General features: G+C 47.1%; 1 protein-coding gene across 1 annotated transcript in view; it reads right to left on the bottom strand.

The window, feature by feature from the left end:
* The window catches only part of LOC135226758 (basic proline-rich protein-like), a 39,045-nt gene that overhangs the window by 4,657 nt on the left and 19,388 nt on the right, over positions 1-15,000 (bottom strand). Inside the window, exons 2-5 of the mRNA XM_064266466.1 lie at positions 13,604-13,815; positions 11,479-13,390; positions 10,269-11,337; positions 852-973 (exon numbers count right to left, since the gene is read on the bottom strand). Coding sequence (XP_064122536.1) covers positions 852-973; positions 10,269-11,337; positions 11,479-13,390; positions 13,604-13,815 — 3,315 coding nt within the window. The remainder of the gene's footprint in view (positions 1-851; positions 974-10,268; positions 11,338-11,478; positions 13,391-13,603; positions 13,816-15,000) is intronic.

The following is a 15,000-nucleotide window of genomic DNA, read 5'->3' as shown; positions in this document are numbered from 1 at the left end:
ACTCCAAACTTGGTGCAACTTTTACCATTCCCATATGGTAAACTTAATTCGTTTGCCAATGATAACAATTGTTGATGTTCAGAGGTTTCATGTATTCATGGTTGGTTTGTATTCCTCTTGAATATACTGTAGAGGTTATTCCCTTCATTACAATAATTATTACATGATATGGATAAACACATCTACTTGGCTTATATTTTCTAATATATTAATTGTGATACATGTTTTAATGTCATACGGACAGAAATTCCTTTCGCTCTTATCATTCGTGTGAGGATAAGAGAAAGACGTCTCTATTGTTAAACAGCCCTTTCAGTCGTTTACCTGTCCATTGTGGAAAGAGCTATTTGGAGAAATGTAGTTTGATGATATTGTCCTAGGGTTCTCTTTTTAGATAATTTTTTGAGAAACAATCAGGATAGCGAAATTCCCTTTAGATTTTGAACTCCTTTAAGATATCAAATTCACCTTTCTAATAAAAAATAATATTAATAATAATCAATACCTGGAGCTAACGATATGCATAGGTTCTCTTTACGATTTTTTTTTTACATCATACGACATGGAAGTTCAGCGGAAGCCATGGGGTAATCCAAATATACACACTCAATTTTTACATTTATTTTTAATATTAATGAGAAGTCCAGAAACCTTCCTTCTAGATCACCTCTTACAATCTGTTAGCATAGAAGATTCATGGTTTCTGACGATCTGTGGTCGGTTGTGGGGAAGAGTTTCCATTGTGTTCCCAGAGGTTCATAAGTTGATCTGGTCTCATCTCCTCTCAGGCTCCCAACATTTTACCAAATTAGCCTAAATATTCTCAGTGAGGTTCATGTCTGTATCCTTACTTGGCAGTCAGCAACTGCAGATCCTCTCGACCTTGAAACCATTCCTGGACTATTCTGGCCGTATGAATGGGGCGGCGGTCGTGAATGAAAATGACAGGAGCAGGTGGGGAGGAATAATTACGCTGTTGATGTGAAGGAAGTTAGAAATCCCGAAGAATTTCAATGTATTTTTCACCAGTGAACCTCCACTCAATCCTGGTGATATCATCCATATAATGTAAGAATATCCAAGCCCAAACGTTTACTGTGACGTGCCCATTCCTGGTCACCTCGTAAATTTCCTCTGTAGTATCTGAAGGGAAAAAATCTAATTTTTAAACAAATTTAACGCTTTGCTTTTCGTAATAGGAAAAAAAAATGCCATATCGTTTTGGGAAATAAAAATGCTAAGTAAGAACCCTTCCCTTGGAATAAGTTAAGAATGTTTTATTAATCTTGCAAGGATTAATACTTATAATAGCATAACTTTAATCTGCAACAGTCCGTTATGATAGGATATTCTTTAATTCAGTAAACAGGTTGTACTCAATATTATAAATTTGCCTACGTGATTATTCATAACATTAATAATGCATTTGATTAATGCCTGAAAGCTGGCCATAGTAGAACTAATGGGGGGTTTTCAATGAAGAATTTTTATTTTTCACACTTCTCGTGGCAATAATTAATTTCAATTAGCGGAAAATACATGGTTATTGACAAAATTATTATCTTTTGATTATAATATTACCCTTGCTTATAATTATTATAGTCTGACTGTTATTAATGATTATAGAAACTCACCTTATATTACTCGGTCTTCGTTATGTATTCTGCCGTGACTTCTGCTAGTAAAAGACCTTTCGTCACTGCATACAACTCGAGACCAAAATTCCATATGCTCCTCCACAAATTGTTGAACAAAGGCAAGCCTATCAGCACGATGCCGTTCGGCGAGAAATTCCTTCTTGGCAGGAATTCTATGAGGTAATCCTGCCTCCTCATCCAGACGTCTTCGCACCGTCATAGCCGAAACATTTAATGCCAGAAATTCACGAATAGCAATAGTATTGGTAAAGCATCTTCTTATGCTGCTCGTCGAATGTCGTCGTTATCCTAACGGGTGGTCTTTCGTGGTGGAGGTCTTCGAACTGAACTACGTAATTAACATGCAGATACCTATATATCAAGATTAATTATAGCCTGTTTACTTATGGGAACGCTATTTGGTATTCTGGGAAGTAAAGAGAAAGAATCACTATTAGAGTTCAACAGGACCAAGGCAACTATAATTTCAGGTTTCATGAATTTACGGGGTTTGTAAGGTTTATTGTTTAAAAATTAATAAATAAATGAAATAAATAAATGCTATCCAAAGTCGGTCAATTTCCCAGTCCTAAGCATGCCTCCTTTTCCATTTATTTACTGCTGCAGGGGAGGGGGACGTCAAGACGCTTGTGCAATAGCACGTATTGGAAACCCACTTTCTCGTAGAGCGACGATCTGCGCCAGAGAACCATATGTTGCTGTTCATTTGGATTGAGGCTATAACGAATACTACTAGCAGAGGACGGATAACCTATCAAATTTATACAACACCTCAGTCTAGCCATGATTGGGTGACAAACTTGTTAGCGTGTAATAGGGGTGCTGTAGCAGTGATATCGTTATCACTGAACAAAGTGATATATTAAATCACACGATTACTGGGACTGAGTGATTGATTGGCTGTTACTGGCATTGCAACATCTCAGGTCATTACTGTCATTGATAACGGTTTAAATTCTGTATGTCTTCATAATGATAAATTGTTAATTGTCCGTTTGAAACACTAAAGGTGGTGGTGTTCCTATCTTAACGTGAATTCCATTAATCTGCTTTCGGGCTGTTTTAGTGTATAAGAGGTTGGAGGAGGCAAACTTGTAATAAGTATTAATCATCATAGATGAATAAACATTATCTTTAATGCAGTGGTTGTTACTTAGCATCACATTTACCCCAAACGATATATCATTATTTTCCCAGTTACGGAAAGCAACGCGTAAATTGTAAAAAATTCAGATTGTTTTCCTTCAGATACCACCGAGAAACATTTCACGAAGTTGCCAGGAGTGGCTTTTGTAACCGTAAATGTGTGGGCCTGGATTTCCTTACATGGATATGTGATATCACCAAGACTGAGGGTTTTCCCCAGTGGAAAATACGTTAAAATTCTTCAGGATTTCTTACTCCCTTCACTTCACCAGCGGAATTATCCCTTTCCACCTAGTCCTGTCATTTTCATTCATGACGGCTGCCCCATCCATACGGTCAGAATAGTCCAGGACATGTTTCTAGATCGAGAGGATTTGAATGGTTGACTGGCCAATAAGGGTGCAGACATGAATCCCATAGATCGATAAAGATAAGTCGATTTATTAATATTGACAATTCGCAGGTGCCCCGAGAGAAGCCGAAGTGCAGTGGAAAAATCACTGAATTTCTAATCAGTTTTCTCCCATGTATACATAAAAAAAAATAAATCATTTTTGTTCCCGTTATTTTTATGCTCATCCATTTCGTATAAGTAGCTACTGTCGCATATCTTATGTAATATAAGCATTAAGCAGGTTAGGAGATTAATTAGTTTGCGTTTATGTCTATTACAATAATTAGAATCATAATTACCTGACTTGTTATCGAATTACAGTTACAACTTCAATTACAAGATGGGGAACAATATCAATACAATACAATTTTAATATTTCAAATTGTAATCACAGCTACAAATACATATATAAAAACGTATTACTCAATTACATTCGCACACCTATTTAATTTTAAGAAATGCAGATAGTTGCAAAGACTTTATACTTGAGTTTTGGTTTTCCTTTTACAGTCCAATTTCTGCAACAATTGTAATTTGTAACTTATGATACCTTTAGTACAAATACAAAACAAACATATCTAAAATATTTTAGACCTGTAGAAATTATCGTTAGCATCCTATGATTTGCCTAAGTAAATTTTTAAAGTATGTTTATTTTTGTGGTGAAATTATTATGCTGATTATAAGAAAATGATTACTGAATACAAACTCAAATACTGGAAAAAAATTTCACAAAACTTTTTGCACAAAAAAAAGGAAATAAAATGGAATAAAAAAAAATTTTTTAGAATTGGTAGCTGGCTTGTTAAGATTCTCCCTTAATAATATATAATAAGAATTGGGAAGCGACTCAAACATCTCTCCATTGCATTTGGTCAAGATGAGTTCTCGAAAAGTAAGAGGGCGGCTCTAGGATAACAATCTCAAATAAAGTTTTCAGTTACAATTACAATAACAATTACCATTAATTATAAATAAAAAACAAATGGAATTACAGTTAACTTCAAAACGTGTAATTAAAAACATATCAGATAAATGACAATTACACCAAGCCTGAATAAAAGGTAAGGTTTATTTGTAATTGGTAAGCTCTCTTACTGTGGGTTTCACAGACAGTGCAGTCACGTTTTTGGTCAATAACACTGTAATGAAGACTGGTATCAGTACGAGATTTTGCTGTAATTTTTTCGGTATAAATCAAGGCTTTAACTCTATTGGATGTCCGGTAAAAATGCTCAATTTTTATTTGTAACACATAGAGTAACTATAACCAGTTACCTATTCAAACCAATCTGTAGGCAATTGGCGGCTCTCTCTTGCTAAAAAAAAAAAAAAAAAAAAAAAAAAAAAAAAAAAAAAAAAAAAAAAAAAAAAAAAAAAAAAAAAAAAAAAAGTTAAAAAGTTGCGTGACAAACGGATTTCTGCTACCATGCCGACAGCTATGTTCCTAGGCGGCCATCTCTTCTTCACCTTCGTAATGCAAGCATATGGCTGATGCCCTGAGTCCAATGAGCTTGCGAAGGAGGTAACTAAGCACAAGTATAACAGTAGATTTACCATCAATCACAGTGTCTATCGTTCTACTACTCCACCATACATGCAGATATCTCTTACTCCAATAATTATAATCATTTACTCATAACCCAAGTCAATAGTCACTAAAGAAAGAAAAAAATTTTTGATCTTAAGACAAAAATAGTAATAGCTACTACTACTGCTGCTGCTGCTAATAATAATAGTTAAAAATGCTGTATTTACTGTTATGATTATTAATAATTAATTAATATTTTTTCCCTTGTTTTCAACGTAGACCAAAAGTAATATATTCATTGCCTAAGGTAAGGTAATACGGTACGGAATTTGCACATTTTTTCCGTGCCTGAACTGTACCGTACCGTACTTCGGTAAAATTGTCGTTGCGTAATTCCGTACCGTACACATAGGCTATAAATATCAACCGTACCGTACCGTACCGTAATGCCACCTTGCTGGCAGGTAACAACAGCGTGAATCGTATATATATATACAACATTTTAAATTATTATTATTAGATTAGATAGATAGATAGATACAAAAAAAAATCGTGCAAAATATACTTAAACTAGTAACATTCAGAGAGAGAGAGAGAGAAGGGAGGGGGAGGAGAGGTGAGGGAAGTCTCTCAAGACGGTGTACCAGGTAAACCTGTGTCCAACTGTACTGTCACGCACAATAGTTCGTTCCCTCCGCTGATCCAGAGTGAACACGAATCCGCGACTATGAAACCCCGGAGCAGTTGAGCAAGTAACTAACGGAGCATCCAATAGATGTTTTGCGCCCGTCAGGACAAGGAAGGAGGAGTGGGCAGCAGATAGTTTTTCTTGAGCATAGAGTAAAGTACCTTAATCTATTAACGTTAATTAAGAGAGTGGTCGTAAACATTTTGTTTGTTTGACGATACTGGGTTTGAGTGTAAAATGTGCCATTTAAGGAAATCAATGCGAAAATAAATATTGAGACTAAAAGTGCTTAGGAACTGCAGTATTTATGAAATGGCATTTCCTATAGATTATTAAATCTTATATACTGACATGACTGTCCACGAGATCGATACAAAACATTCACCAAGTGTAAACGGTGGTGTTCTCGTAAGCAGCAAGCCACCTCTATATTATATATATATATATATATATATATATATATATATATATATATATATATATATATATATATATATATATATATATATATATATATATATATATATATATATATATATATATATATATATAGATATATATATATATATATATATATATATTATATATATATATATATATATATATATATATATATATATCTATATATCTATATATATCTATTATTATATAGAAATCTATAAATAGCAAAATTTTCAGTTCACTTACTTTATTGAGGTAGCAACCATACACACAGATACATGTCTATATACTTATACAATCATGATTGGGCCAACCTCCATAGAGAAAGCGGGCGATGTGGGCAATAACAAAAAAAAAAAATTTGGGCTATATATATTTACTTTACTATTTTAGTAATTAAACAACATGAAATATTAGGATACTTTCACCAATATAACAGGTTCATATTTGGTGGAAAAGAGAAAGACAGAACCACAGAATATAACAAGACAAAGATGAGTAGAGAGAAAGAGAGAGAGATAACTTATTAAGTTCTTTTCTAGATTATGGTGTGAAGAAGCCTCGTGTTCTTATTTTCTTCCTAGCACCAGGTCAGTTGCAAAATACGAGTCATTATCCATTTTACTATATTTCTTTAGTAAGGATATTTTTCATCCTTGTTTTCAAGATGCATTGTAATAGAACAAATAACTTTACTCAATTCCTGTTGTTTCAAGAAGCAAAGTAGTTTTCTAGTGCCGATGTAGTTATAGCCAATTCTAACGTGTAAAAGAGTTAATATGTTTTTGTTGGAATGTACTTTTTCTCTCCTGTTAAAGTCAACTGCCATAGTCCTTGCCGTTCCTGACCATTTCCCTGTCCTTAGTCTTAGGGAGGGTTAGGAGCCACTAGCTTCTACCTTTGCATTGGAGAGTTAAGTTGCCTAGTATATGGCCATTCGTAGTCTGCAGCTTTTAGCTCCACTAATTCTATCAGGGCTTATTTTTTCTACCTTTTGGACCCCCTTTTAATAATCTAGCCTTAGTTTCTTAATTGCTGTGCTCTTATTCTGTCTCAACTTTATTACCTTAATCTGTTTTCCTTCTTTTCTTGGAATGAAGCGCGTTTTGTAATTCCCTTTATTTCAAATAACAAAATAAAAGTAGTGATATTTACAAAGCCTTCTATGTTTTAAAATTTAAGGATTTTTTCAGTTTGACTAAATGTTAAACTAAAAACCATCACATTTTTCCGACAATTTGGCAGATAAATTTGAACCAATATCACTTTTTTTTTTTCATTTAATTTTGAGATACTATAAATATTACTTTTCACTTTAAACCTATGAAATATGCATGATCTTCCAAAACATTAGCATTAACTGGTAATCAAGTAAAAGGAACATAACTAAAAACACGTGAGCTAGTGTCAATATTTTATCATTATTATTTTTATGATAATATACAATGAGTAGGATGTCCAACCTCCATCTGCATCTGTGACCTCACACAGACGATCAGGTATGGAATCTACAGTTTATATTATGTAACAGAAGTGTGGGTTATGTATTTGATTCCCTGGAACGTGTTTTACGCAGATATTTTTTTTTTTTCTTATCAAGCACGCTTCTACATACATTTTCTTAACCTTACATGTCATGTCGTTTCATTGTGTATTTATTATTTGACGACATTATTGACTCTGTAATTTTTTAAATAGTATTTATTGCTGTCATTATCGCCCGTATTAAACAGTATTATTTACATTTGTGTTATAAGGTTACGTTCACACCAAATGCGTTGCCTATAGAAATGGGCTGTTAGATTTTCTGCTTTATTTCTATATTGAATTTCAATTTACGAATCAAGTTATGCTCAATAAAATTGTACACCTTTATACCTGATTTTTCACTTTTATATAGGACAAAATTTAGTATAATTAAATTTCGTTTTACCTTTTCTTTGTATGCATATGATATAAATTTAAAATCTTAAAACTTACCTATAGTTTTTGAAAATCATTATGGTTGAGTAGTTGATTATTATATATAATATATAATATTTCTCTTGATGTCTCGGCTAATTCATTTAGAATGATATCTTTTAGTTATTTGGTTAAATCCAATAACAATAAAACGTAGCTTAGAAAAAATGGTCATTTTTTGCTCAGTTCCAATTGCCCGCCTGTAGTTAGTAGTTGTTTTTCTTGTAAACACAAAAAGGTAAATAAAGGAAAATCCCTAAATATATTTTAATAGATAAGACGATAAGAGACCAAACAAAAAAGATACGTACTGCAAAAAGATCCCGTAAAAAAGAGAGAGAGAGAGAGAGAGAGAGAGAGAGAGAGAGAGAGAGAAGAGAGAGAGAGAGAGCAGACAGAGAGAGCGCAGATTTATAACCCGAAACAAGGCATGATTGGAAATCTTTCAGAATGTTTCTTGCTATATTTTTGTTTATAAATCGAAATATCTCTTGTGAAATATTGAAAATCGGAAAAAGGAGAGGGATATAGAGGAGAGTATATGAATTAGGGTACTCCAGTTTGAAGAAAATGTGGCCTTACTTGGCCTGCCTTGGCAGCAGCTGTTGTGTGACGTTATTGTCTAGATGTTGTCTGAAATACGGAGAGAAGTCTAACGCAAGGATAGTCATGTTGTTTATAGGCTGCCTATTCACTGGTGAGGTTCCTCCTAATACTGATGATGGAGGTGAACAGGCCAAGGAAATGGAATTGAACGAGAGAATTTCGGCCTTGCGAGACACCACACAGTACCAGAGAGAGCAGCAATGAAACTTGGACAGGATCATTTTTTTCAGCTGCAACCAGAGGCTGACTACAATGAAGACATTCAGAAGCGGCGGAAAGCACTCGTGTGATCCAGATAACTCAGGGGGTGTTTGCAACAATAGGCCTGGCAAGAAGGGCCCACTTATTCTAAGGTGAGACGTTTGTTTCTGAAGGAGAACGATCAAGTGAAGGAGGAGAAGGACGTGCAGATATAGACCGAAGAAGCGGCGCGGATGCGAGGCTCGTCCAGGAACGAAAAAGCGCGAATCCGACAGGAAAGACGCCGAGGTCAGGTTCCAGCTCCTGCCAGAAGGAAGTGGAACATCTCACGAAGGAAACGTGTGTACTACATTGTGAAGTTCAGGTTTGCGAAACTGAAGAGAAACGACTGAGGTGCCTTCTAGAGGAAGGGAATCATCGCTTCAAGTCGCTGATAGGAACACCGTGTCCAGGGCGAACGGAACGACCAGTTGGAAGATGAGTTCGACAGCTGCCAGGAGCGAAGGAGAAATCGGTTTGACAGCTCAGAACCACCAGAGAAATTACAGATGCCTGGAAAATGAAGGAGCAGCTGTCCATGTTCAAGGAATGGCGCGAACCAAGTCTAAGCTGGCCTTGCGAAGAGGGCTCAGATGTCAAAAATTTGAGGAGAATGTTTGTTGTATGGAAAGTTTTTTTTTTTTTTTTTTTTTTTTAATTTTTTTTTTTTTTTTTTTTTAATTAATAAAGTTTATTTACAAACTGCGATTTTCATTTAAACATTATTTTTTTGCAGCCAATTTTGTTATTTACATAATAATTCGAGTTTAACTCGAATTTAAAGGACTTTTTCATAAATCCATGTGTTAGAATTGATTTTAGTTTGCAATGGATTTAGGATGAAGTGCAATACTTTATTTTATATGGAAGGTTTGATGTTTATATGTAATAAGTTTGCTTTTGTTAATCGTTGAAGGATATGAAATTTAGAGGGAAATAAGTATAAATGTTTTTGTAAGAGTTTTATTGATTCCTGAAAGGGAAAGGTAAATGTAAGGATTGGTGGAGTGCCAGGATTCGAAGCAGAAGATACAGAGAAGATTGGTGGAGTGCCAGGAAAAGCAGCGGATTCAGAGAAGATTGGTGGAGTGTCAGGAGAAGCAAACGATTGAGAGAAGATTGGTGGAGTGCCAGGAGAAGCAGAGGATTGAGAGAAGATTGTGGAGTGGCCAGGAGAAGCAGAGGATTCAGAGAAAATTCAGGGAGCGTCAAGAAGAAGCAGAGTATTCAGAGAAAATTTGTGGAGTGCCAGGATAAGAAGCAGAGGATTCAGAGAAGCCCCTGGAGAATTGAAAGGATTCAGTGGCATATTCTGGTTCTAAGGTTAAACAGAGGTGTTACTCTCTTAAGGGACGGCGGGCGAGGCCCGCCTGGCGTCCCGGGACGGGCGGGCAAGGCCCGCCAAGTGTCCTGGGACGGGCGGGCCTCTGCCTGCCAGGCGTCCCGGGGACGGACGGGCCTCCGCCCGCCAGGCGTCCCGGGGACGGGCGGGCCTCCGCCCGCCAGGCGTCCCGGGGACGGGCGGGCCTCCGTCCGCCAGGCGTCCCGGGGACCGGGCGGGCCTCCGCCCGCCAGGCGTCCCGGGGACGGGCGGGCCTCCACCCGCCAGGCGTCCCGGGGACCGGCGGGCCTCCTCCCGCCAGGCGTCCCGGGGACCGGCGGGCATCCGCCTGCCAGCGTCCCGGGGACGGCGGGCCTCCGCCCGCCAGGCGTCCCGGGGACGGGCGGGCCTCCGCCCGCCAGGCGTCCCGGGGACGGGCGGCCTCCGTCCGCCAGGCGTCCCGGGGACCGGCGGGCCTCCGCCCGTCCAGGCGTCCGGGGATGGGCGGGCCTCCGCCGCCAGCCGTCCCGGGGACGGGCGGCCTCCGCCTGCCAGGCGTCCCTGGGGACCGGTGGGCATCCGCCTGCCAGGCGTCCCGGGGACGGGCGGGCCTCCGCCCGCCAGGCGTCCCCAGGGACGGGCGGGCCTCCGCCCGCCAGGCGTCCAGGGGACCGGCGGGCCTCCGCCAGGCGTCCCGGAGACTGCCGGGCAGCAGCCCGCCAGGTGTCCCGGGCGGGCGGGCCCAGAGGCCCGCCAGGCGTCCCGGGACGGGTGGGCAGAGGCCCGCCAGCGTCCGGAGACTGGTGGGCAGCAGCCCGCCAGGCCTCCCGGGGATGGGCGGGCATAGGCCCGCCAGCGTCCGGGGATGGGTGGGCAGAGGCCTGCCAGGCGTCCCGGGACGAGCGGGAGAGGCCCGCCAGGCTCCGGACGGGCGGGAGAGGCCCGCCAGGCGTCCCGGGGACGGTCCGGGCAGCGGCCCGCCAGGCGTCCCGGGGACGGCGGGCAGCGGCCCGCCAGTCGTCCCGGGGACGGGAGGGCAGAGGCCCGCCAGGCTTCCCGGGGACGGGCGGGCAGCGGCCCTGCCAGGCTTCCCGGGACGGGCGGCAGCGGCCCGCCAGGCTTTCCCGAGGACGGGCGGGCAGGGGCCCGCCAGGCGTCCCAGACGGGCGGGCAGCGACCCGCCAGGCCGTCCCGGGGACGGGCGGGCAGCGGTCCGCCGGCAGGCGTCCCGGGGACGGGCGGGCAGAGGCCCGCCAGGCTTCCCGGGGACGGCGGGCAGCAGCCCGCCAGGAGTCCCAGGACGGCGGGCAGAAGCTCGCCAGGCGTCCCGGGGACGGGTCGGTCAGCGGCCTGCCAGGCGTCCCGGGGACAGGCGGGCAGAGGCCCCGCCAGGCGTCCCGGGGACGGGCGGGCAGAGGCCCGCCAGGCGTCCCGGGGACGGGCGGGCAGAGGCCCGCCAGGCGTCCCTGGGATGGGCGGGCAGAGGCCCGCCAGGCGTCCCGGGAACAGGTGGGCAGAGGCCCGCCAGGCGTCCCGGGATGGGTGGACGCCTTGACGGGTGGGCAAGGCCTGCTAGGGTCCCAGAAAGTGGCAGTTGAGGCCCCCAGGTGTCTCGGGATTTGGTCGGCAGGGCCTGCCAGGCGTCCCGGGGACCGGCGGGCCTCCGCCCGCCAGGCGTCCCGGGACCGCGGGCCAGCGCCGGGACCAGGGCGGGCTGCCCGACGGACGGGCGGCCTAGGGTCCGCCAGGCGTCCCGAGCCGGCAGGGCCGGCGCCCGCCCCAGGCGTCGGGGATCCCGGCGGGCAGGCGTCCGCCAGGGCGTCCCGGGGACGCCCCCGCAGGGGACCGGCCGCCCTCCAGGCGAGGCCAGGCGTCCCGGGGACTCGGGCAGCAGCAGGGCCGCCCGAGCCAGCGTCCCAGGGGTGGGGACCGGCGCAGATCCGCCTCAGCCGGCCGTCCCGGGGACGGGCCGGCCGTCCGACGGGCCAGCCGGCGTCGGGGACCGGCGGGCCACCGCGACCCGCCAGGCGTCCCGGGGACGGCTGGCCTTCCGAGCAGGCGGCCCGCCAGTCGTCCCCGACGACGGCCGGGCAGGGGGAGCAGCCCGGCCCGTCTCCCGGGGACGGGCGGGCAGCGGCCCGCCATGGCGGGCCCGGGGAGCAGGCGGCAGAGCCCGCCAGGCGTACCCGGAGGTGCCAGGCTGGACGGGCGGGCAGGCCCGCCAGCTCCCGGGGACGGGCGGGCAGAGCCCGCCAGGAGTCCCGGGGACGGGCGGGTGGGCAGAGGTCGCCAGGCGTCCGGGGATGGTCGTCCGGGCGGGAGGGCAGGCGCCAGGCGTCCCGGGACGGCGGCGGGAGAGGCCCGCCAGGCGTCCCGGGGACGGGCGGTCGGACGCTGGGACGGGCGCGCCGCCAGGCGTCCTGGGGACGGGTTACAAGGCCGCTACGTCGGCCAGGCCCCCCAGGTGTCCCGGGATTTGTCCGGCAGGGCCTGCCAGGGGCCCGCAGGCGTCCCGGGACCCGCAGGCGTCCCAAGGGCAGGCCCGCAAGCATTCCCGGGGACGGGCGCCCCGCAACGGCTCGGCCCGCCAGCTCCCGAGGCGGGCGGGCATCCCGGGGCCCGCCAGGCGTCCTGGGGACGGCGGGCATCCCGATCCTGCCAGCGTCCCGGGGACGGGACTGGGCTCCCACGGCCAGCGGTCCCGCCAGGCGTCTGGGGACGGGAACGGGCAGAGGCCCGCCAGGCGTCCCTGGGACGGGCAGGCCCCGCGCGGGCGGGGAGGGCAGCGTCCCGGAGTCCCCGGGGACGGGCGGGCAGCGGCCCGCCAGCTGGCGGGCAGGGTGCCCGCCAGGGCGGTCCCGGGGACGGCGGGCAGCGTCCCGAGGCGTCCCGGGGACGGGCAGGGCAGAAGGCCCTGCCCAGGCGTCCCAGGAGGGCTGGGCGGGCAGCCCAGGGCCCGCAGCCCGCCGGTCCCGGGGACGGGCGCTCGCAGAGGCCCGCAGGCGGTCGTCCCCGGGGACGGGCGGGCAGAGGCCCGCCAGGCGTCGTGCCAGGCGGGAGGGCGGGCAGCCTCGTCCCGGGACGGGCAGGCCCACCAGGCGTCCCGGGATGGGTGGGCAGGCCTTGACGGGTGGGCAAGGCCTGCTACGGGTCCCAGAAAGTGGCAGTTGAGCCCCCCAGTGTCTTGGGATTGGTCGGCAGGGCCTGCCAGGGTCTCGGGATGGGCGGCGAGGCCCGCCAGGCGTCCCGGGAAGGGCGGGGGAGGCCCGCAAGACATCCCGGGACGGGCGGGCGAGGCCCGCAGCGTCCCGGGACGGGCGGGCGAGGCCCCGCCAGGCGTCCCGGGACAGGCGCGAGGCCCACCAGCCTCCCTGGACGTGGGCAGAGGCCCCGCCGACGCATCCTGGGGACGGGCGGAGAGGCCTGCCAGGCGTCCCGGGGATGGGCGGGCAGCGGCCCGCCAGACGTCCCGGGGACGGGCCCGGGCAGCGGCCCGCCAGGAGTCCCGGGGATGGGCGGGCAGAGGCCCGCCAGGCGTCCCGGGGAGCGGGCGGGCAGCGGCCCGCCAGGCTCCCGTGGGACGGGAGGGCAGAGGCCCGCCAGGCGTCCCTGGGACGGGTGGGCAGTGGGCCCGCCAGGCTTCCCGGGGACGGCGCAGCGTCCCGCCCAGGCTTCCCGGGGAGGGCGGCGGGCAGCGGCCCGCCAGCGCTGGGGACGGCAGCCAGGCCCGCCAGGCTCCCGGGGGATGGGCGGGTCAGCGGCCCGCAGGCTTCAGGGACGGCGGGCAGCGGCCCGCCAGGCGTCCCGGGGACGGGCGGGCAGTGGCCTCTCGCGGTGGTTGGGTGGTTATAGCTTCCACTGACGTTTCCTGGATTTATAATGTACCTGCGTTCGCGCCCAGTACAGGTAAATCTATTATCGAGAAAAAATTCCCTTCGGTAAGCATATATGAAAATATATTAATTCTGAGGTAGAACCGAATTAGATATTAAAGGACATTGTAGCTCGTATATGTATATGAATCACGTAATGTGATATGACTTATGTAAAATGCTACGTGTTGTCAAAAGCGCTACTTAACTACCGGAGTCGAGGCGGGTTGAGTTGTCTCCAACCAACGAATACTTCAGCGCGAGAAAGTATTTGAGGTGAGAGACGACATATACCTTTAAGCCTCTCGCGGTGGTTGGGTGGTTATAGCTTCCACTGACGTTCCTGGATTTATATGTACCTGCGTTCGCGCCCAAGTACAGGTAAATCTATTATCGAGAAAAAATTCCCCTTCAGTTAAGCATATATGAAAATATTAATTCCGAGGTAGAGCGAATTAGATATTAAAGGACATTGTAGCTCGATATATGTATATGAATCACGGTAATGTGATATGACTTATGTAAAATGCTACGTGTTGTCAAAAGCGCTACTTAACTTCCGGAGTCGAGGCGGGTTGATGTTGTCTCCAAACCACGAATACTTCAGCGTGAGAAAGTATTTGAGGTGAGAGACGACATATACCTTTAAGCCTCTCGCGGTGGTTGGGTTGGTTATAGCTTCCACTGACGTTTCCTGGATTTATAATGTACCTGCGTTCGCGCCCAAGTACAGGTAAATCTATTATCGAGAAAAAATTCCCCTTCGTTTAAGCATATATATTATTTCCGAGGTAGCGGAATTAGATATTAAAGGACTTGTAGCTCGATATATATATATCGTATGTGTAGCTTATAAAATGCTACGTGTTGTCAAAAGCGCTACTTAACTCGGATCGAGGCGGGTTGATGTTTTCTCCAAACCAAGAATTACTTCAGCGCCGAGAGTATTTGAGAGACGACATTAACCTTTAAGCCTCTCCTGGTTTGGGGTGGTTATTAGCTTCCAACTGCGTTCCTGGATTTCCTAATGTACCTGCGTTCGCGCCAAGTAGTAAATCTATTATCGAGATATCGGTTAAGCTATATGAAAATATATTAATTCGAGGTAGCGAATTAGGATAAAGGACAATTGTCTCGTATA

The sequence above is a fragment of the Macrobrachium nipponense genome, chromosome 15, assembly GCF_015104395.2.
Source record: "Macrobrachium nipponense isolate FS-2020 chromosome 15, ASM1510439v2, whole genome shotgun sequence".
In the NCBI taxonomy this organism is placed as follows: Eukaryota; Metazoa; Arthropoda; class Malacostraca; order Decapoda; family Palaemonidae; genus Macrobrachium; species Macrobrachium nipponense.
The sequence above is the reverse complement of the archived record's forward strand: the minus strand, read 5'-3'. Positions and strand labels throughout refer to the sequence as shown.